This window comes from Pongo abelii, chromosome 9 (genome assembly GCF_028885655.2).
Source record: "Pongo abelii isolate AG06213 chromosome 9, NHGRI_mPonAbe1-v2.0_pri, whole genome shotgun sequence".
In the NCBI taxonomy this organism is placed as follows: Eukaryota; Metazoa; Chordata; class Mammalia; order Primates; family Hominidae; genus Pongo; species Pongo abelii.
The window spans coordinates 10,433,562-10,453,479 of NC_071994.2; the positions used below are offsets into that span (position 1 = coordinate 10,433,562).

At 61.0% G+C, this 19,918-nt stretch overlaps 1 protein-coding gene across 1 annotated transcript; it reads right to left on the reverse strand.

Moving 5' to 3' along the window:
* Positions 1-1,264: 1,264 nt before the first annotated feature.
* Positions 1,265-17,839, reverse strand: PLCB3 (phospholipase C beta 3). Its single transcript, XM_024255240.3, has 31 exons — positions 17,574-17,839; positions 14,820-14,897; positions 14,495-14,563; positions 14,272-14,412; positions 13,997-14,076; positions 13,861-13,914; positions 13,694-13,769; positions 13,490-13,590; positions 12,769-12,935; positions 12,547-12,693; positions 10,626-10,866; positions 10,377-10,461; positions 10,102-10,288; positions 9,111-9,316; positions 7,685-7,781; positions 7,516-7,600; positions 7,104-7,228; positions 6,619-6,773; positions 6,367-6,528; positions 5,577-5,676; positions 5,379-5,483; positions 5,074-5,165; positions 4,095-4,248; positions 3,971-4,006; positions 3,696-3,888; positions 3,159-3,312; positions 2,996-3,072; positions 2,794-2,883; positions 2,646-2,703; positions 1,917-2,003; positions 1,265-1,835 (listed from the first exon to the last, which is right to left on the reverse strand). The coding sequence occupies exons 1-31, from the start codon at positions 17,670-17,672 to the stop codon at positions 1,632-1,634; spliced, it is 3,705 nt and encodes a 1,234-aa protein (XP_024111008.1). The 5' UTR covers positions 17,673-17,839; the 3' UTR covers positions 1,265-1,631.
* Positions 17,840-19,918: the final 2,079 nt, after the last annotated feature.

Sequence of the window (19,918 nt, forward strand, 5' to 3'; positions counted from 1 at the left end):
TCCCGGCGCAGGAAGGAGTGGACCCATGGAAGGATAGGGGAGCAGCAGAGGCCAGGCTTCTGAGGGGCTGGAATCTCACACCCAGGAGTTAGCCATTCAGCTGGTATTTGAGGACCTGGGAACTGACTTGCAGTGTGTCCCTCTGGACACCAGCTAGAGTCAGGAAGATGGGAGTTGGCTGCTGAGGAGCCTGGATACGGAATACGCTGAAGTGAGCAGGGTCCCACAGCAGAAGTGAGGAGGTCTGGGGCCATTGCATTGACCCTGAGGGAGGAGGGCCCTACTCCGGAGCCTGTTTCCCTGGCCTCCCCACCCCATCTGTTTGCCTGAGGCTGCAGCAAAAACAAAGCAAAGAAGATACTCAATTGGCAGGAGATAAGCCCAGATAAGAGGCCGCCTTCCCCTGGAGGAGGGATGCAGGCGGGCAGCCTGGGAAGAGCCAGGAAGCTGGGAGAGGCCTTGAAGAGGTGCCAAGCCGACCCTGCTGCGAGCCCAGCCCCGCCCTCGAGCCCGCACTGTGGGCTCTCTGCCACTTTTCGCTGGTCTTGAGGCATGGGACAGGTCCAGGCTGGCTGAAGACAGTCCACCACGGAGGGTCCAGGCCTGCCCTGCCTCCAGGTCAGGACGTCTTGACTTAGCTGTGGCCTGGCACACAAGAGATGGCTCCGGGCCTCAGTCTCCTCATCTGTAAAACAGGCATAACATCTCCCTCACAGGGATGAGGGGATGCTGGGTGGCCCAACCCCTGCGTGTCTGTGACTGTCCACTTCCCTTCCCCCAGGGTCACAGGCAGGCCTACTGCCCACCTATCTCTGAAGACCCGGGTCCCCTGGTGTTGGGCAGGTTCTGAGCTGCCCTGCTCCACCCTGGCCGATCCATCACCCGATAGAGTCAACTGCCTGTCGGGGGCCCAGAGCAGCCCCGGCGGAAGATGCTAGGCGTTTGGGTCATATCAGGCCACAGGAACGGGGCAGGGAAGGCTTCCTGAAGCAGAGGCCTGAGCCTCAGCAAAGAGAGAACAGGGAGAGCCTCGGAGAGACGAAAGTCATGAGGATGGGGGAACAGGAACAGCGACTTGGGGGCAGAGGGCACAAGCAGAAGGCCACGGAAGCTCAGCAGACTCGGCAGGGCAAGCTCAGGTTCAACCCAGCAGCCCTTGGCTGGAGACGTGACCTCAACCCCACCAAACGCCCAAAGCCCATTTTATACATGAGGAAACTTAGGGCCCAGAGTCCTGTCACCCCAAATCACACTGCACACAGGGTCCCTGAAATCCACTTTTATTCATGTAAAAAAAATCCCCAAAGAATAGAGAAAAAAATGTGACTCCTACTTCCCGGAGCTCCAAGTCTCCAGCCAGCTCTCCCAGGGAAGGGAGGAGACGCTGCTAGCTCGAGGGTGTGGGTGTCACGGGGAGCAAAGCCCTGACCAGGGCCCTAACCTAAGACTGAGGGCAGGAAGGAGGGGCCCCGGGAGGATGAAGGGAGTTAGCTGAGGTACTTGCCCCGGGTTTAAAAAAATAAAATTTCTAGATAAAAAGTTAAAAAAAAAAAAAAAAAGCATTAGTGTCGTTGCCTCCTGCCCTCCACCCAGCGCCCGCCCTGGCCCTGCGGCCACCTCGCTCAGCCAGTTCAGAGCTGCGTGTTCTCCTCCTGGCTCTCGGAGTCAGCGCCCGACAGGTGCCCGCTGCTCCCGGGTGCGTGACCATTGCTGGCACAGGCCACCAGAGGCCCGTCCCCCAGCCCCTCCGGCATCTCGCCCAGCAGGCTCCGGCGGATCTCCTGGGGGAGCCTCGCCCGCTGCTCCTGACACTCCTGGGCCAGCTGGGCCAGCAGCTGTGGGAGGAGGACGGGCATCACAGGCGAGGCCTGGCTGCCTTGCACCCCATCTGCCCACCTGTTCGCCCATGCCCTCACCTTGGGCTCCTCTTCTGCCAGCTGTTGCAGGACCTGCTGCTGCCCAGCCACAAGACGGTCATGCCGCTGCTTCTGGGCCTCCTCCAGCTACAGGGGTGGGCAAGGGCTCAGCTGAGGGGCCCCGAGGGAGGGGCTAGAGCCTCGAGGCTCTGGCTGGGTATAGAAGTCAGGTGGGCGAGGCCAGGCACAGTGGCTCACACCTATAATCCCAGCACTTTAGGAGGCTGAGGTGGGCAGACCACCTGAGGTCAGGAGTTCGAGACCAGCCTGGCCAACATGGTGAAACCGCATCTCTATTAAAAATACAAAAATTAGCTGGGCGTGGTGGCGAATGCCTGTAATCCCAGCTACTCGGGAGGCTGAGGCAAGAGAATTGCTTGAACCCAAGAGGCAGAGGTTGCAGTGAGCCAAGATCGCGCCACTGCACTCCAGCCTGGGTGACAGAGCAAGACTCTGTCTCAAAGAAAAATAAAGAAGTCAGGTGGGCGAAGGCTCCCAGGGTGATGTATCAGGGTTGTGAGAGGACTGGGCCCAAGGACACCAAAGCCAGGGGCACTGGTACAGACAGTTGGCTTTGGGTATGATGTGGGTACCCTGGGGCTGTTGGGCACTTGAGAAAGGCTCTAGAAGAACCTTGAGGGCAATGTGGCACCAGGCCAGGCACGGAGACGGGTGTCTGATGAGTGAAGGAAGGGAGGTGGGGTAGGGTGGCCCGGGAGCCTGACTCACCCGACGGATGGAGTTGACTGACTCAGTGATGTGCCGACGGTTAATCTCCGTCAGTTCCCTGCACAGGAGCAACGCAGGATGGCTCGGGGCCCAGACGCCTGCCCTGCCTCCCCAGTACCCAGATGGCCCCCGGCCCCAGTGCCCTTACGCCTCCTTCTTATGCTTGTCCCTCGTCTTGGCCTCCGAGATGCTGTTATGGCGCTTTCTGTCCAGGATCTTCTGCAGCTCCTTCTTCTCCCTGGAGAAGCCGGCAGGGGAAGAGGAGGGGTCAGCGGCAGAAGCACAGACCCTGCCCTCCTTCTGGTACTAGAAGTCCCCAGCCCTTCCCATAGACAATCCTCGGCTTTCACCTCTCGTTCATCTCTTTCAGCCTCTTGAACTGAGTTGTGTTTGCATCAACGACGACCTCCCTGAGCCGCTGCAGAGCCTGTGGACACAGGGAGCTGACAGGTGACGCCAGGCTGATGACGGGTCTATCCAGGAGCCTTTCCCTGGCCACTGCAGGCCCCCTACCTGTCTCAGGTGTTCCAGCCTCCGCTGGGCCTCTGCGTCCACCTGGGCCTCCCGCAGCTCCAGCAGGCTCTGCACCTGTCTGTTCTGGAACTCCTGATACCGCTTTGCCTCGTCCTCCCCCTCCTTCGTGTCCTCCACATCAGTGGCCCCACCTCTGCGAGGAGAACCCCTCTGAGTGATGCTTGGGCCCGTCACGTGGACTGGGATGGGGAGGGTGTGTAGGGGGGCACATCCTGGCAAGCGATGGCAGACACCATCCCATGGGGCCAGGTCTGTTATGCAAACCAGGAGGCCTGTTAGCTCCACCCAAGTGATGGGAGCCTGTTTGGGCAACATGCTCCTCACGGACTTCAAAAGAGATGTCACTCCCTGGGGGACACAGGGACACCTGGTGTGGAAAGCCTCCTCCGTCCTTGCACTGAACCCTCCTCCCTGGGGGTCAAGGAGCGGCTCTTGCCATCTCTCCATGCCCACCGACCCCCATGTTCACATCAGCGCACCCAGCACACATAGCACACAGGCGGTCCAGACACTCACAGGGCACCTGGCCGCAGCCGGCACCTGCCCTCAGCCTGTGCCTGAGCCAGGCCATCCAGCAGGCGGCGGGTGAGGGTGACTGCCTTCCGCTGATGCTTCTTGCGCAGCTCCCGCAGGTCTCGCTCTTGCCGGCTCCGGAGCTTGACCAGAGCCTTGTGACCTCGGAGCTCATCCAGCGGGGTGGGGGCCACCTCTGGGAGCAGCAGAGCAAAGGTGGGCGGGGGAGGGGGGAACCTGCAAGGCAGCCCCCCGCCTCCAGGTACCCTGCCCCCTACCTGAGAGGATGCTAGCGATGAGATCGTCGCGCTGCCCTGGGGAGCAGAGGCCCTGTGAGGAGCTGGAGGACAGGGTGGTGGGGTGCCTCCCCGCAGCCCACCCCCGACCCAGGCTGCTCCTTACCTGGACTGCTGAGGGAGGTGCTGGTAGGGGAGGTGGTGGGGCCGAGGGGCCGGCGGTGGGAGGCATCCAGTGGGCTAGGGGTGGGGTTTGAGGACGGCTGAGACCCCAGCTGCTGAGACTGGGTGTCCTGGCACATCTCTTGGCCAGCCTGAGCCTATAGGGAGAAAGGAGAATGCTCTTTTCAGAAATGCTGTTCCCTCCAGACCCTTCTGTCCTCTACCACCTCCTGGGGCCCCTAGCACCCCTGTCAGCATCCCTTAGTCCAAGCCACTGCTGGGCTGCTCTGTAACAGGAGGCTGTCTGCATGAGAAGAGCTATAAATCAAGCCTTTCTAAACCCCCTTTTCCACATGGGCTGTGGGGAAGATAACATAATGCCAGCCCACTGCATGTGCTCAGTAACTCCCAGATTGTTCTGGAAAGGCCTGGCCCAGCCCCAAGCCTCCTCTCCTCCCCTGCCCGTGTCCCCCAGCCTTGCCTACAGTCGCTCATTTTCCTTGCTGCTCAGCTCCTGATTAAATCAACAGAGGACTCAACCGCAGAGTGGGCACCAGCCTCTCCGCTAACAGCTCCGGGCAGCCCTAATTGCAGTCGTCTCTCCCCGCCTGACTGCCGCAGGCCCCGGGGGGACTGGGTCTGGAAGTGCAGGTGAACCTCTGCGCCTGACCCCTCCCCACGGAAGCCACTGCCCTCCTCATGACTCCCAGGACACAACGTCTGAACAGCTTCTGTGGCTTCGCACTGCCCTGACGAAGTGGCTGGGACCCCTGTACCCCCACTCCGAGCCTGCATGGAGCTGGAGGAATTCCGGCCTAGGTCTGACCTGAAGGCCTCCTGAATGCAAATGGGTGGTTTTCATCTCCTCAAAATCCCAGGGCTGCCAAGCCTACTGCGCTAGAGAGACCAGAAGCCCCTCCTCACATGGCCACAGCGGCCCCCTGGGTCACAGTGAGCCTGAGTCCTGCCCTGCCCCGGCTCACCTCACTCTCCCCAATGAGGGCGGCCAGCTGCCGGGCCCTCTGGTCCATCAGGCTGACGTGCTTAATGGGGTTGATCAGGGCCTCCGCGTAGTCTGTGGGGAGGCAGAAGGCCAGGGTCTCAGAGACAGAGCCCCCAGGCCACCCCCACCCGCCACCTCTGGTCTCAATGAGGAATTCCAGAGCTTGTCCTCGGATCTGTTCCCCACTCAGTCGGGGCCATCCAGCTCGGCCACTCCCAGGCCCTGGGGGTGGCCCTTGTCCCTCACACTCCCTGGCTAGGCCGGCCCCGCCCACCCCCAGCTCACCCTGGTGGTCGTCAGGAATGTAGTCCGAGGCTTCGGTGTAGATAAGTAGGGCCGGCAGGCACAGCGGTTGGTTGGCCTCGTTCCGCAGGCAGACGTAGTGGTACCCTGGGCAGTCAGGAGGGCAAGGTCGGGTTGCTGGGCCAGGTGGGGGCCCTACCCACTGCCCGCTGTGCTGCCCAGAGCCCACCAAGGCCTCACCGGAGCGGATGGCAGAGACAGGCAGGATCCGGTGCCCTACGAATTTACCCCCCTCCTCAAAGGCTGCGATGCGAAGTGAAGCCAGCGTGGGCAGCACCACCTGTGGGCCAGACTGGAGCTGAGCCGCAGGGCTGACCCCGGGCCACCGTGGCTACCAGGCCACAGCTAACCACAGCCATCAAAGCCTAACAGAGCAGACCTTCAGACGAGCTGACCTACTGACCATCAGCCACCATCGCCACTAAGCTGACAGCTGACCCCTACCTCCATGGCCTGGCCTACTGAATGACTGCAGCCATCAGGACCCTGAGGCAAGATGACAGGCAGCCAGGCCCCTCCAGGGCCCCCACAGACAGTTCTGGTCATCGCCAGTTTAGAAACAGGAGTGAGCCATGAGCAGGAAACCAAGAACACACGCGCCCAGGTTGGGAGCAGAGGCCGCATCCATGCAGGGCCGTGCGAGGTGCGGAAGAGCGGATATGAGCTTGGGGTTGTGACCTCAGCTCCTGCCTCAGAGATGAGGCAGGCTGTGTCCACGCCTTGCAGGGGACACCAGACGTCTAGCTGACACCCCCCAACCCCCATCTCACCTTCTCACCCTGGTCTCTTACCCTGAGGAGGGCAGGGAGCCTGACACTCGGACAGGCAGGTCCTGGGGGACCTATGGCGCCCCCCACTTTCTGATCCCCAGTCGCCAACGGTGTGCCTGGTTCCTGTTCTCCCACCTGAGAGCCGGGGTGGTCTGGGCTGGATCTGCCTGCGCCTGGGCGGGTGCGGGGGCCAGGCTCACCTTGGGGAAGTCGAAGGGCTCCTCGTCCCACACGGGGTTGAATGAGTTCCCCTGAGAGGTCCGGGTGCGGTACTTGCGCCGCGTGTCAACAGGGAGGCCAAACATGTCCACCTCCACGTAGATGCCCACCTTCCTGTCGGACAGGAACTGCCCTGAGATCACCTGGGGGGTGGGCCAAGGAGGGTGAGGCGGATGCTGAGAGTCCTGCCCCCAGGACACCCCTGGCCTGAGCACCAGACCCCCAGGCCCCACCTTGACCCGCAAGGCATTGGCCACGATGCCATCCACGATGACCTCAGTGAAGGGGTCGAAGGACTTGTCCGGCCGCCGCATGAACTCCGGCTTGAGCAGGTACCCGCTGCGCCCGTTGTACTCAAAAACGCCCGCGTTGAGCTGCATCGCCACATCTGGGGCGCCATGGGCAAGTCGAGCAGGGGCAGGGATCAGGCAGGACGGTGCCATGTGGGGAATGAGACATCATCAGGTCAGATGGCATCCAAGGTCCGGGGTCAGGGGTGGGCTCAAATGGCATCAGGGTCCGGATCCAGGACAGATCAGACAGGGGAGGGGTCTGGCATCAGCCAAGGGCAGGAGGCGGGGTGAGTCGGGGGCTCGGTTCCCCTGGGATCTGGGATTAGACAGGGTCAGAGGTCCATTCAGGCAAGACCAGCAGGATCATGGGTCAGAAGTCAGTAAGACTGAGGGTCGGGGTCAAGATGGAGGGGGCCAGGGCTCACCGAGGGTCTGGAAGTTGAGTGCAACAAGCTGGCACCCTACGTTCCAGAAGAGCTGGGGCATGTAGTTGGAGGAGTCCACGCGGGTGCCCTTGGGGTAGATGCGGCTGAGCTGCTGCTTGTTGTATCTGAGGTTGGTGGTCAGGAGCCACACAGGTGCCAGGGCCCACCCCGTCAGCCTCCACCTCCGGCCTCAGCCAGGTGCTCCTGTGACCCCCCACACCCGGCCTCCGTTTCTCAGCCTAGCCATGCCCCCTGAGACTGCCTGGTCCTACCCAAGCCCCAGGTCAGGGTGCAGGAGGGCCACCGGAGGGCCAGCACCCTGTGCAGGTGGCACAAGTGGGGACAGAACACCGGAGCCGGCCTCCGAGCACCCCACCCTGGCCTGCCCACCCACACCACCTTCAAAGGATACTCCACAAACTCCATGGGGCTCTTGGTCAGTTGCTCCATGGCCTTGGTCTCCACGAAGGACGACATCTCGAAGCATTTGTTCCTCTCTTAGGGGTGAGCCAAGCAAGGGCATCAGACCTGGCAGGGCTGAGCTGGGCAAGCTCCCATGCCTGCCACCCACCCCTACTCACTTCGAGCAGCCTCAAAGGACTTGAACTTGACAGGCTCGACGTAGTTGACAAGCGTGGACATCTCCTCAGTGGCATTCACCTCGCTGCTGGCCGTGCCCTGTGGGCCCCAACCCAGGGTCAGCAGTGCCATTCCTGCCACAGCTGGCCATTCCCTCACCTGCCCCTCACGAAGGAGGCATGACCCTCTTCCCATCACTATACACGCACTGCTGGCGGTGCCGACAATCTTCTCCCTGGGGTCTCACTGATGCGCCCTGTACACCACCCAGCTCAAGCAATTTTCCTGCCTCAGCCTCCCAAGTAGCTGGGATTACAGGCGCCCGCCACCTTGCCCGGCTCATTTATGTATTTTTAGTAGAGATGGGGTTTCACCATGTTGGCCAGGCTGGTCTTGAACCTCCCAACCTCAGGTGACTCGCCCACCTCAGCCTCCCAAAGTGCTGGGATTACAGGCATGAGCCACCTCGCCTGGCCCATATAGGTGTTACAATTATCATTACTTTTACTGAATCATTTGGGAGTAAATTATAGACATCATGACCCTTTACCCATAAATACTTCAGCATATATGGACATTCTCTTCTATAACTCCAATCCAATAATTAAATTCAGGAAACAAAACATTAACATATTATCTAATATGTAGTCCATCTTTAAATTTCACTAACTGCTCCAGTAATTGTCTTTATAGCAATGTCTTATTTTTTTTTTCTTTTTGAGACAGAGTCTCCCTTTGTAGCCCAGGCTGGAGTGCAATGGTGTAATCTCAGCTCACTGCAACCTCCACCTCCCAGGTTCAAGGGATTCTCGTGCCTCAGCCTCCCGAGTAGCTGGGATCACAGGTGTGAGCCACCACGCCCAGCTCAGACTGATTTTTTCTGTACCACTCCACAGCTACTCAATGCTCCCCACTCCTGCACTCCCTGACCCTGCCCCAGGACCTTTGCACATGCTGTCCCCCCTTCGTTTTGTTTTTGTTTTTGTTTCTCCTTTTTCTGGAGAACAGGGTCTCGCTATATTGCCCAGGCAGGTCTCGAACTCCTGGGCTCAAGCTATCCTCCTGCCTCTTGCCTCCCTGAGAGCTGGGATTACAGGTGTGAGCCACCGCGCCCGGCCACTGTCCCCCTTCCTGAGGTCTCCCTGCCCAGCCTCCCTGCCCAGGGCAGACTTCCTGACCTCTGCCAGTTCTGTACCCTAACTCGCACCTCCCAGGCCACATCACCAGCAGAACTGTGTGCTTGTTTCCATGCCTGATGACTGAAGACCCCTCCTCCCACCTTCAGTCACACCCACACTGAGCCCCAGGAGGCAGGGGTGATGACAGTCTTGAGGCAGGGGTGATGTCAGTCTTGTTGATGGTGAGACCCAGCCCCCTGGGAGGTAAATAGATGCTACCTCCCCCACCTGCCCACCCTGTGGGCCTGACCTCATCTGTAGTTGGCTTTTTGGGGTCTGTCTGTTCCTCCTCTTCCTCATCTTCCTCCTCATCCTCACGGTCAGCAGGTCCGAGAACATAGGGGCCCCGGTTCAGGCCCTCCTCACCCAGAGACTTCTGAGGCTCCAGGCTGGGCTTCTCAAGCCCCACCTCCTCCCCGTTGCTCAGGCCTGGGCAGCTGTCAGAGCTGGGAGAGCCTGCAGAGGACAGGGCCACAGGGTCAGGGGTCAGGACCACACAGCTGCTTAGGAAGCCTGGAAGGGTTTTTCCCAGTGTGTGCAGAGGTGACTCAGTGGGGAATTCAAGGGGTACTCTCAGGGCAGTGTGGCTTGGGGAGAGGCCAAGAGGTCAGGGGGCAGATGGTATTAAACCCAGTAGTGGTTGAGAGGGGTCATAGGTCAAAGGTAAAGGTCTGGAGTGGTATTCAGCAGGGAGGTAGATAGGGTGGTTCAGTGCGGTAAGAAGTCAGGAAGTAGCGTACCACAGCTTTAATAGCGGGGTAAGGGATGACACAGAGGGGTTACAGGTCAGGGGTAAGTCAGAGCCACGTCTAAGCAGGGGGCACAGTGAGGTGAATAGTCAGGGGTGAGAGGTCAGAGGTCTGCTGAAATGATAACCAACTGGGCAGGTGAACTCAGCGAGGGCTTAGGGGCCCGAGGTCACACCCAGTGTGGGATGTGGTTTACTAAGGTCAGAGGTCAGCCTTCAGAACCATCACCGGGTTGTGGAAAAGCTCTGACAGGTGAGAGGCTGAGGTTGGGAGTCAGGAGTTGGGGTGCAGCTCGGTGAGACCTGCACCTGAGGTCAGGGGTCAGAGGCCCCACACCAGCCAACAGGTGGTGAGGAGACAGGCCAGTTGTGGGAACAGGCGCGAGCGAGGCGGGAGGGTGGGCTGGGGGTCTGGGATGAAGTGTCACAGGGTCTGGAGCATGAGGCCAGAGGCTGGGGTCAGGTCAGGGTGGCGGGCCGGGCTGGGGCCTACCAAGCTGCGGGGAGGAGGGCTCGGTGGCCGCGGAGCTCTCGCTCAGGGCAGAATTGCTCTGCTCCAGGGGCCGCTTGCGCCCGGCGCTGTCTGGGCCACCTGCGCTGGGTCGGTGCCGCTTCTTGTTCTTCACCAGGATACGGCCCATCAGGTCCTGGGGGCTGGGCAGGGGAACGCCTGGGGCCAGCTGGGCAGGCATGGACGAGTCAGGGCCCTAGACCGGGTCCACAGCACCCTGGCCCCCACGCCACCCCCCTCGCTCCGAGCTCCTGTACCGGGTACTTGTCCAGAGGCTCGATGAGTAGCGCATCTCCAAAGATGGAGCGGCAGTATTCAGCCATCTTTGCCTGCTGCTTTGCCCTGCGAAACCGAGGTCAGAGGTCAGAGGTCCTCAGGGGAAGCTGAGGTCTACGGGACATGTCAGCGGCGGTTCGCAGGGTTGGAGGTCCCTGAGCAGTCCAATAGCGCTGAGGCGGGAGGACTGTCCCCGGGTCCACGGGGTTTCATGCCAGGGGCTCACTCACGAGTCCACATGGTTCTCGAAGGAGAGGATGACGGGGTAGGGTGAGGTCTTGAAGGCGGTCTCGGCAATGGCCTCCAGCACGTCACGCAGAGGCACCTCTGTGGTCATGGTGAAGCCGTGGGTAATGAAGGGTTCCTCCTCGGGCGGCCGTCCCTTCCACACGTCCAGCTCCACGCAGCGGCAGCCCCACAGCAGTGCCTGGCGGTACATCTCCACCGACGAGGTCCCAGCCAGCTGCCCCGCTGGGGGCGAGGCTCCGTCACCAAGGCCGCCCACCAGCCCAGCTCCTCACCACCCCGGCCCCACCTGGAACCAGGCCATGCTGGATTTGCAGAGGGCTCTCTGTCTCTCAGATGGATACCCACCACCTGTCCATCCCACCAGCGTGAGCTGGGGGAGTCATCCCTGAGACTTACTATAGCTCCCTACTGCCTCAACAATCCCTCCGTCTCCTCACTCCCTCCGCCCACCTCAGCCCTGGCACAGCTCACACCACCTCCTGTGTGGAAGACTCCAGGCCTCCCTGCCTCCAATCCAATCTCTCTTTTTTTTTTTTGAGACGGAATCTCGCTCTGTCACCCAGGCTGGAGTGCGGTGGCACGACCTTGGCTCACTGCAACCTCCGCCTCCCTGGTTCAAGTGATTCTCCTGCCTCAGCCTCCCGAGTAGCTGGGATTACAGTTGCCCACCACCATGCCTGGCTAATTTTTGTATTTTTAGTAGAGACGGGGTTTCACCATGTTGGCCAGGCTAGTCTCGAACTCCTGACCTCAGGTGATCCACGCCTCAGCCTCTCAAAGTTCTGGGATTACAGGCGTGAACCACTGTGCCTGGCCTCAATCCAATCTCTATAGAGCACCTGGCATCATCCTTCTAAAAACATATCATATCAGGTCACATCATCTCTTCTGCTTCACCCTCCAAAAAGCCTCTCCCTCCTACTCAGGATAAATCCAAGTGCCTCTAGGCCCCTGGGCTTAGCCCTGCCTTGCTCTCTCTCTCTTAGCAGGCACCTATCTCCGGCACTCTGCACCCTGCCCCACCAGCTTCCTTTCTGCTTTTTTATTATTTATTTAATTTTTTTTTTAGAAAGGGTCTCACTCTGTCACCCAGGCTGGAGTGCAGTGGTGCAATCACAGCTTACTTCTGCCTCAACCTTCCCAGAACCAAGCGATACTCCCACCTCAGCCTCCCAAGCAGCTGGGACCAGAGGCATGCGCCACTATGCCCAGCTAATTTTTTAAAAATTATTTGTAGAGATGGGGTCATGCTATGTTGCCCAGACTGGTCTCAAAACCTGGGCTCAAGTGATCTGCCTGCTTTAGCCTCCCAAAGTTCTGGGATTACAGGCATGAGTCACCGCACCCAACCCCCTTCCAGCCTCTTAAAAGCACCCTGCAGGCTGGGCAGGGTGGCTCATGCCTATAATCCCAGCACTTTGGGAGGGCGAGGCAGGCGGATCACCTGAGGTCGAGAGTTTGAGACCAGCCTGACCAACATGGAGAAACCCCATCTCTACTAAAAATACAAAATTAGCCGGGCGTGGTGGCGCATGCCTGTAATCCCAGCTACTTGGGAGGCTGAGGCAGAAGAATCGCTTGAACCTGGGAGGCAGAGGTTGCGGTGAGCCGAGATCGTGCCATTGCACTCCAGCCTGGGCAACAAGAGCGAAACTCTTGTCTCAAAAAAAAAAATGCACCCTGCAGTCTCTCCTGCTGCAGGCCCTAACAAGCCGTTCCAGCCCTTCCCTGGGAAAGCCACCATGAGGCCCCACTGCTCAGGGCTGGCTGCCTGTTCCCTGCCTGCATCCCAGCACTGGCCGATGAATGAGCAAATGGGCCAAAAGGACTGTACCCCAGGAGTGGGGCTGTGCAAGGGTCACAGGGCAGAGGTCACGGGCGCCACCCTTGCTCCCCACTCACCAGTGAGATAGGTGTTATGCGAGGAGTTGATGAAGTAGGCACTCAGCGGCTGGGTCATGTCTGCGCTCAGATCCAGGGCTTCCAGGGGCAGGATGCCATTCTCCTCGCCTCCCAGGTAGCGGCTAAAGCCCTCCATGGACATCTGGTCTAGGGTGGGAGGAGATCAGCAGGGTCAGCTGGGGTCCTACCTGCCCCCACCCACCTGCACCCCGGCCAGCTCACCTCGCTCCAGAAACTGCTGGTTGGGCTCATACTTTTCGATGAGCAGCCGGGCCTGGGAGGGCCGCAGGGGCGGGTACAGCACTTCGTTGAGTCTCGGGTCGCGTTGCTTCTGGTTGATGAAGTCCATGAGCTGCTCCAGCGTCAGGTATGGCTTGCCCTTGGCGCCTCTGGAGGGGACAGGAAGCTGGGTCAGGATGGAGCCTCGCAGGGCTCCCACCCCCTCGCCAAGCCCTTGCCCTGGGCAAGGGAGTCAGAAGGCCTGCCCCTGGATCTGGCACCCAGTGAGTGGGACTCTGGGTGAGTCATGGCCAACCTCTGGGCCTCAGTTTCCCCCTTTACTCTCCTGACTACTCAAGATTGTCAAGGCAGCAGACTAGTGGGCACTGGCAATGGCCGGGGCTTAGGAGCTGCCAAGTGGTCAGCCCACCACCCCTTGCTTCCAGACCTCACAACACGCCTGAGCCTTGGACCCCATTGCAGAGTGGGCTGATTAAACCAACCCTGGCACAGGGTTAGCCCAGAGCTGCCTGTAACTGAGGGGCAGAAACGGCGGCTCTGAGCACAGGCACATCATCAACAGGTTCTCCCCGGGCACCCCTCCGCCCCCCGGCGCTCCAGGACCCGGCCCACCAGTTTCCCCTCTCCCCATTGAGCTAGAGGCACGCTAAGCAGAACCTAAACACAGAGCACAGGGGCTGTGAGGCAGGCCGGGCCCACTCACATCTCCAGCAGGATCTTGTCAATGTCCGGCCGCAGACACAACTTGTTCAGGAACCGCTCAAAGATTTCCAAGGAAAACTCATCGGGCCGGATGGACTCACTCTGGAGGTCGAGGAGTGTGGGGTGAGAAGCCAGGGGCGGCCAGCCCTGGAAGGGTGGGTGCCCACCGTGACGCCCCACCCCGCCCCGTCCCCACCCCACACACCCGGTTGAATTTGAGGCCACAGGATTCCAGCGCAGTCTCCACCCGCTTCTTGTCTGCTGAGAACATCTTCAGGATGCTGATGCGGGCAGGAGGGGTTCAGGGTCAGTGGAGGACAAAGGTCACCAAGGTCAGGGCAGGAGGAAGGTGCTGGGGGAAGGGGTGCTCACTTCTTGACGGGGATCCGACCATCCTGGTTCACCTGCAGCTTCAGCTTCGTGTATCTGGGAAGGCAGATGAAGAGGTCACACCCTGAAAACAGCCACGTGAACCCCCCAGCTCCCCCTCGGGTGGCCTGGGGCTCACGCTTTGCGCAGGAAGGTGTTCCGGGAGGCGTTCTGAGCCAGGATGTTCATAGCCAGCTTGAACAGCTCCTCAGACCAGACCTGGAGGGCCAGTATACACGGGGAGGCGGTGAGTGGGGGACAGAGGGGCTGCCCAGCCACAACCCAGGTCCACAGCTGTCTCTGGTACACAGTAGGTCACAGAGCAGCCTAGAACACAGCAGGTGTTCGTTAAGTGACGGCCGACTCACGGAATAAGACAGTGACTCCCCCCTCGTCCCCTTGGTGCCAGCCCACCTTGGCTGTGTCATCCTGCACGGCCATGAAGTTCAAGAACACTGTGTTCACCGGGTCTGGCCCAGACACCACCGTCATCAGCTTCTCCTCCAGCCGGGCATCGGGACCCCCAAAGCCCAGAACTTCCCGGATCTTGGGGTCCTGAGTAGGTGACAGCGAAGGGTGAGGAGGGGGCTCCCCTACAACCTCGCTGTGGTCTTCACTCCCAGGCTCCATCACTCACCTTGGGCAGGCGGGCATACCGGCCTGTCCGTGTGTCCCTGATGGAACTGATGTCCAGTGTGTCCACCTCCTGGGGGGGAACCAGATGCCGGGCTGGGTATGAGAGGCTGCAGGGCGATAGCCAGGAGCCTCCAAGCTCCCTACCCAGGCCAGGGAGTGGCCAGCCCCTGGCTATAGCCCCAGCCTCAGCTCCTGCCCTGAGCACTTCCTGTCTGGGCAGCAGTGGGAGAGGTCAGCCTGCAGCCGGGCCCCACCCCCACGGGCAGGGCAGGGGTCTGGGACAGGGGTCCTTGGCCTGAGCGAGCTGCACCAGTGCCCACCCTCACCATGTTGGGGCCCGTCCAGTACAAGAAGAAGCCATTGGGGTCCACACGCAGGGTCACCAGGTTCCGACTGGAGGTCTCCTGGGGACAGCACAGGGCAGCAGGAGTCAGGAAGTGAGGGCTGTGGTGCAGGCCTGGCCCCTGGGGCCCTCCCATCATGCACCCCAGAGTTCCTGCCCATGAGCTAAGACGAAACCTCATCCAGTCCACAGGTCCTGTGCGGCTGCCTGTGGCCCTCAGAACAAAGCCAAGGTCCTAGGTGTGACATTCAGTGTCACACCTACCCCAACGCCTCTTCCCAGCCTCACCTCCCTCTGGCCCTAGGATTCTACCTGACCTTTCCCAGGGCTTTGTCTCATGTTCCCTTCGCCAGGACACCCTGCCCTTCCTTCTCTACCCGTGAAATCTGACCCACCCCCTGGAAGGGGTCCCCAGCCCCCATCCTGGGCTCAGTTTCCCCAGAAGTGCTGAGAGCTCTGCGACAGTGGCAGCCCCCCAATTCACCCCACTACAGAATGTTTAAGGCATGAAAGTGAGAAGTCTGACTCCCACTGCCCTTCTGCATCCCTTGGGACACCACGATGGCCCCTTGGTCTGCCTCAAAGCCCATTATCCACCTTACCACATCTGCCAGGGTCCTCACAGCCTCAAAGCTCATCCCCATCTTATAGAAGAACAGTCCCCCTAGAAGGGGACTTGCCCTACTCTCAGGACCGGGCAGTAAGTTCTTCCTCCCTCAAACGGCCGTGCAGCTGGCAGGGGGCAGAGAAGTGCATGCCAGCCCCATTTTCTGAGAAGGGCCTGGTCCCTGGCACAATCTCAGGGCCACCCCGTGTGACTCAGGACCAGCAGCCAGAGGGGCTGTCCTCCAGGGCTTAGACTCGGCCAGGGCCAGAGTGACCAAGTGGCTACAGGTAGAACCCTCCTATTCCAGGTTCTTCCAGACAGAAAATGACCCCACCTCATGTTGGGTGCCACCCCCAAAATGCTGCTCAGTGTCTGGTGGACAATATTATTATTATCAATACATCTCATATACACACACCGCCCCCGCTGCGCACCAGGTACACTTCTATGCACCTAGCATCTTCGAGCACACGAAGGCCTCCTAATCAGCCTAAGAGGCATGTGCTGTTGTCACTCCCATTTTACAGATGAGGACACTGAGTTACAGGGACACTTCGTAGCCTGCCCGAGGTCATTGCAGCCAGGACCTGCTTGCAGGCAGTGTGGTTGCAGCGTCCTGTGACCTGGGAAGCAGGGAACGGAGACTTCTGCCAGGCTCCCAGCTCCTGGCCTCAGCCACACCCCATTGTGGGGCCTGGGATAAGTCTCTGCTTTCCAGACCTCAGTTTCCTCTTCTGGACAATGGGGATTGCACCAGCCCCACCCATGGCAGGCTTTGCTTACAAAAGATGGGTGTTCATCTGGGAACAGAAGGGGCAGAAGGCCCCCAAAATTTGGGGATGCATGGGCCTCCCCACTTCAGTGGGCTGACACCCAGCCCCAGCCCCTCTCGGGATTCCCAAACCTACCCTGGGCCTGAGGCCCCCGAATGGTGTGCAGGGGGTGGGGAGTCTATGGGTACTGCCCCTAGTGTTTCCCTCCCACCTCTCCCCAGGGGTCTGGACCTCAAAGGCAGCCCAGGCCCCCTGCTCTCCTGCCCCAAGCCTCTGTCAGCACCCCCCACCCCACCCCCAGGGCCCTCTCCCTGTTCCTACTTCCTTATTTGGGTTTATCACAGTGGAAGGAAAAGAAGAAACTTTTCCCTTCAGGCCAGCCTGGGGGGAGGGGTCTCCCCCGGCCCCTGGGGCACCCAGGCACCCCTCCTCGCACACCTGCCGCTTCAGGCCACGCCCCCATCTCCTCCCCCCAGCTCCCACGCCTACCCCGGGGCCCCACCCAGCCGGAAAAGAGCCCAGAGTCTTCCAGGCCCGTGGCCTGACTGGGAAGGAGCCGCGAGGAAGCTCAGGCCGGCCGGGTGGAGGCCCTGGGGAAGGAGGGGCCCAGGGGGCAGAAGAGGGGACCCAGGATGGGGATGAGCAGCCGAAGGTGGGGACACAGGCATTTGGGAAGCACCAGGGGCAGGACAGGGAAAGGGGGGCCAGGATGTATTGGGGTTCAAGGTCCCAAGCCTAAGGAGTGGGGAACAAAGTTCCCAGGGGTGGAGGAACTTGGGGGGCAAAGTCTCCACTTAGGGGGTGACTGGGTGCTCCCATCTGAGCAGGGAGCTGGGCTGGGATCCAGAAGCAGGGCGAAGGGGTGCCAGCCAGAACAGGGGGGAAAATGATGAATGGACGAGGACTGTTCAGGCAGGGCACCGGGGAAAGTAGGGGCGCCCTGGCACACACCCAGAATGAGGATGCCCCGAGCCAGCCTGGAGGTCAGGGTCCTGCAGCTGGGTAGTCTAGTGCTGGGCAGGGGTCTGGGGACCAGGCCAGGATCGAGGAACCAGAATTAGCCTGGCAGGGAGCGGTGGGAAGAACGAATAGAAAACGGGGGGACGGGGTTTATTGGGGTTCAAACTCTCTGCGCCAAGGAGTGGAGCCAAATTTTCCAGAGCTGAGGGACTGGGAGCTGGGGGGACAAAATCTTCATTACGGAGACGATCGGGGACTTAAGTTTCCGGGGCGCAGCCAGGCTGGGATGAGGGTGGCGCCACGGGCAGGCGAGGCTGGGGTAGGGGTCCCCAGCGTCTGGTCGAGCTTGACTGAAAGAGTCCCGGGATCTGGGCGGAGCAGGGGCCCGCGCGCTTACCTCGTCCCATTTGATGAACTTACTCCCGCGCCGCAGGGTCTCCACGACGGTGGGCGGCTCCAGCTGCAGCGCGTGGACGCCGGGCTGGGCGCCCGCCATGGCCGGGCCAGGGGCGGGTCGGGAACCCACGGAGCCCTGACGGGGACCGACGGCGCCGCTGCTCCCACCGCGCAGCCCGCTCCGGCCCCGCGGCGTCAGCGCCCGCCCGCCCGCCAGTCTGTCCCGGACCGACCAGAGCCTCGGCGGGGCCTGGGCGGGGCGGGGACGGGGCGGGGCCTCCCGGGCCCCGCCCCCTCCCATCGCGTCGGACCCGCCCGCCCCGCGTCGGCTCCCCCTGGCGGCCGGGGCGGCGACTGCAGCCCGAGCGGGGATTGGGGCAGGGGCACGCGGACGGGTCGGGGGTTTTGCTGCCGGGCTCAGCAGGACCTGATTCTTCAGGCCTGTGGTGGAAGGAGGGCGCTGGGGGCCGAAGTGGCTGTTGGGGAGCCGCTGGAGGGACTGGGTGTAGAGGGCGCTGCTTAAGGCGGTCCGGGATCAGCCCACTGAGGTTTCTGAGAGACGGGGGCTGCAGTACCAGTGGAGGGCTGGACTTGGGCCGGGGGTCGCCGCAGAGCCCTGTCGCCCACCTTCTTCTGTCGCACTTAGCTGAATGCAGGAAAAGCTTCTCCCGCCCCGCTCGGCCCTGGCTTCGCCTCACCCACTCTTATGCTGCGCGGTCCCCCCTCCCTGGGAGCACTTAGCCGGCTAATGGACCTCCCGCCGGCAGGCACCCCTCCCCCGTCCCTAGCCCAGGGAGGCCGGGCGCCTGCCACCTCCTTTGAGGACCCAAGCATCCTGGTCTTCCAGAGTGGGCCCTAGAACAGCCCCCTTCTTGTTGCCGCAGACTCCATGACTGGAGCCTGACTGTGAGCCTCTTGGCTGGGAACCGCGGGGGGGACGCTGTTGTCTGCCCAGAGGGGTCAGAAGCTTTGTGGGTGTCCCCAGACAGGAGGGTTGAGGAGGGGCTCTGCAGTGCCTGGCCCACAGCAGGTGCCCTGAAATCTGCGTTCCAGAGATGGGAGCGAGGAAGGCGCATGGGCAATGGGATGGGTGGGGGCTGCAGCCCCTCCCGCAGGGCTTAGCTGGTGGGGGGGGTTCCTGCCTGGGGGCCCCTGTGGGAGCCCCCCCAATACAGAGGCAGTAACAGCAGCAGGTTTAAAGTAGAACTCATCCAGAGGGGCCAGCCAAGTCACCTAGAAACCCAGAAAGAGATGCAGCTGGCTCTGGGGGAGGAGGGGTCAGCGGAGGAGGAGCTCCCCTGCAGGCCCCTTTGCCCCAGGCTCTGAGACCCCCACAAGGAGCCCTGCCTGGCCCTGGCCTTCCTCCACACCCCACCAAGTTCTCCGTCAACTCTAACCTGGCGGATCTCCTCGCTCTCAGCCCTGGCCCTGTGGGGTGTGATTATAATCTCCACTTGAGACCCAGAGAGGGGAAGGGACTTGCCCAAGGTCACACAGCTTCTCAGGAGGATTTCAACCCTCCGACTTCCTGAGGCCCAGGAGCCTCTAGACCTCACTGGGAAAACAGAACCATGCAAGGTGGAGCTTGGCCTCTGCCCTCACAGGCTGGAGTTCAAGTCCGGCTCTTGCTAGCAGCCTCTTGCTAGTGGCAGAACCTAGTCTCTCTAGGTGCCTCAGTCACCTTGTCCAGAACCTAAAGGTTGTTGTATACATAAGCAAATGGGTGGGAGATGCCAAATTGACATGAGTGGCTGGAAGCTGTGGGTATACCAGGGAGGGAGGAAAGGGCATAGGTCAGCTCTGGGGCAGTGGAACCTCCAGCCTGTGCCAGGGCTAGCAAAGCCTGGAACCAAGGCCTGAGCTTAGGGGATCTGAGCTGTGGGCCCTAGGCCTTGGGCAAGGGTACTTTAGAGAAGCATTGGGCAGCAGCTCCTTGCGGAAAAAAACAGGATGGGCACCTGTTTCCTGGGCTTAAGCCTCTCTCCTCCCCCAACCCTGTGTCTCCGGAGGCCAGGGCAGCCCCCATTACAGGGCTCCTTCCTTCCCAGACACTTTCTTCCATCCTTGGTAATGGTAATAGGGTTTCTCAGCAGGCAGTAATGGTGAAGGCAGGCAGCCTTTCCGGACTCTACCCTTGATTAAAGGAGCGGTCTTGACCCACAGGACCCTCCCCAGAGCCTCTGCTTCAAGGATGCACTCTAATGGAGGGGGGCTGGGGCCCTGGAAGCGGTAGGGCCAGGGAGGCCACAGACTGAGGCTAGAAGGAGGAGGAGCAGTGGTACACTCCATTCCCAGTAGGGCTCAGGCAGGAGGGCCAGGGCTGGGCATGGGCCCCCAACCACAGGA